The 2,895-nt window shown below is 35.1% G+C and overlaps 1 protein-coding gene across 1 annotated transcript; it reads left to right on the forward strand.

Annotated features, from left to right (window-relative positions):
• The first annotated feature begins 517 nt into the window (after positions 1-517).
• Positions 518-2,506, forward strand: LOC115962508 (UDP-glycosyltransferase 74E2-like). Its single transcript, XM_031081354.1, has 2 exons — positions 518-980; positions 1,587-2,506. Exons 1-2 carry the CDS (start codon positions 699-701, stop codon positions 2,319-2,321), a joined length of 1,017 nt encoding a protein of 338 aa, XP_030937214.1. The 5' UTR covers positions 518-698; the 3' UTR covers positions 2,322-2,506.
• Positions 2,507-2,895: the final 389 nt, after the last annotated feature.

A 2,895-nucleotide genomic window follows, 5' to 3' on the forward strand; every position in this document is an offset into this window, starting at 1 on the left:
AAGCACCTAATCAGGGTATTTTGGAAATCAACTCTTTGATTACATAATTTCATTTGTCAGCATCTAGAATATTTAGTCGTTGAATATTCATACAAGACAAATATATTTTGAGCACGAAATTCTCATAAATAAATAAATAAAGCGTTTTGAATTTCTCTGACATGTGACTGCAATAAAGCAATACAACTTTTCACTATGGAAGTAATGCAAATTAATATTATCCATCCAACGTGATTAGATTATCTACTGGACCTTGACTCAAAATTAGCAAACTGGCCAATCTTAAGAATGACTTTTATGATCAGATTAAATTGACTAACACATATAATTGGTGGGTCCAATTCCAGTTTATTTGAAAACTAATAAATTTTCCAATGTAGTCCTGGAAATATAAAAAGGAAATACCTTATCAACATTTCTATTTAAAAACTCATTCACCAAGTTTGGCCACTGCGGTCAAAAGGGTGAACCACTTTTTCAATATTCAGTCATAATTTTCCATGATAAATTAGTTCAAGGCACCTCTAGCAGCAGGGCCTATAAGTATGTCTTCTATTCACCAAACAAGGCAATCCCTGAAAACAAGAAAAAATGAGCAACCATAAAGGTCATGTTTGCTTCCATGGGCTCTTGATGTGGCCAGGCAATTTGGCATTTATGGAGCAGTATTCTTGACAAACTCAGCTTCTGTGTGCTCCATGTACTGGCGTATTGATCATGGTCAGCTGACTTTGCCAGTGAAGCAAGATACTGAGCCTGTGTTTTTTCCTGGACTACCTTCACTTGGCCTTTCTGACTTGCCTAGTTTTCTTGCTCAGCCTTCAAGTGATTCTGCTTATTTGGCAGTGATCATGGAAAACTTTGGCTGTTTGGATAAAAATGATTGGGTATTCTGTAACAGTTCTGAAGAGTTGGAAAGTGAAGCCATTTTCTTATATTTCATCCACAGAGCTTTATGTTTAACTAGACTACTCACCATGGTATGTTGGTTTTTTTTTGTTTGTTTGTTTGTTTGCTTTGGGTACTCTTTTCTATTGTTAAGAGAATAGATGCCAGGAAGAAAAATATTTTGGAAACATTGATTTATATGAGCATGGTTAAATAAATCAGGGACATAGAATTATTATATAATCTGCCAGAAATAAATTGAAACCGATAGACAATCATGGGAATTGAGAAAACAAATGATGTTAAGAGGGAAAAAGTAGAAGATGGAATAGGTGAATTCCTGTTTTTTAATTTTGATACGAGATGATATCAGAAGACCAAGGAATTTCCAAATAATTTAGAGCTTCTCAATAAATTCAGGATAATCTTGGACAATGGATAAGTATATAATATATAACTATAGATTTTAAATTTGGAAATCATGTGTTTTATTTATGCGTTTATTGAAGTCAGAAATGATCAAAGATTAGTCCCTTTTTTTTTTTTTTTTTTTTTTTTTTTTAGAATCAAAGATTAGGAGTCAAATCTATCAAATTCTACACTATAGTTTTAGCTTTATTATTTTATATGCCAAGTAGTAAGACCTGTATTTGTAGAGTTGTAAATCTTTCTCATTTTGTTCATTGATTGTTGAAAAGCTAGTAAAGGCCATGTCAGGACTATGGCCCTTGGTGATGGTTGGTCCGATGGTGCCATCAGCCTACCTAGATCAGCAGATCAATGGAGACATAGCTTATGGCGCCAGTCTCTGGGAGCTTAGTAGTGACCAGTGCTTGAGCTGGCTAGAGACAAAACCACCAAAGTCAGTGATATATGTATCATTTGGAAGCATGGCAGATATAACAGCAAAACAGGCTGAAGAAATTGCATGTGGTTTGATAGCAAGCAATATTTATTTCTTATTGGTTGCAAAAGATTCCATCAACAAGTTGTTAATCGAATTTATTAATTCAGCAGAAGAAAGAGGGTTAGTTGTACCATGGTGCAATCAACTAGAGGTGCTAGCACATCAGGTTGTGGCTTGCTTTGTTACACATTGTGGCTGGAACTCAACATTGGAGGCCTTGAGCCTAGGGGTGCCAATGGTAGCAATGCCACAGTGGAGTGATCAGCCTACTAATGCTAAGTTTGTGGAGGAGTTGTGGCAGGTGGGAGTAAAGGCTAAGAAGAACAAAGAGGGGCTTGTAACAAGGGATGAGCTAGAGATGTGTATAAAAGAAGTTACAGTTGGAGAAAGAAGTGAAGAGATTGTAAAGAATGCAACTTTAATGGAGAAAGCTTGTAATAGAGCTGTTAGTATAGGTGGAAGCTCAGATAAGAACATTAATGAATTTGTAGGCAAGTTGATGAGAGGAGACGGAAAGAAAGCTTGATTTTGGATGGTTACTTGATCAACAAAATTAACTCCTTTGGATGATGATATTTGTGATCAATAGCAGGAAAGAGACTTGAAATCTGAAAAGGCTAGACCATTTTCAGGATTTTTTTCAATCTTTCAATGTTAAATAAGAATAATAACAAGTATTCAATAAGAACTCAGGGCTACGCATTGAAATCTTGTCATCTGGGCAGGTTAATCTAAACATGTTTTCTGGCACATCCATGCAAAACATCTGTTCTAGTTTGGTCTCATTGTCAGTTTCTCAGTATAGGTAGAGTCAACATAGTCATCTTAACAAATAATTTCATAACAATCTTCTGAGGTTCATTTCTGAGAGAGGCAAATATAGGTTATGTGGACGTGACTCTTTCTCATTAATTTGTAGGATTTGTTTTCTCTGTGGATATTGAGGCAATTTCATCTTGACAAGGAGATATTCTGAATTTAAGATTTATCAGAATTATTACAAAAGGCTCATTCTGTAGCAACAATGGAGTTGTATTGTCATCAGGTTTCGACTTGGTAAAGCATAATATTATTTTAAAGACTTTGTTTTCTCAGTAGAT

Source organism: Quercus lobata, chromosome 10, assembly GCF_001633185.2.
Source record: "Quercus lobata isolate SW786 chromosome 10, ValleyOak3.0 Primary Assembly, whole genome shotgun sequence".
Lineage (NCBI taxonomy): Eukaryota > Viridiplantae > Streptophyta > Magnoliopsida > Fagales > Fagaceae > Quercus > Quercus lobata.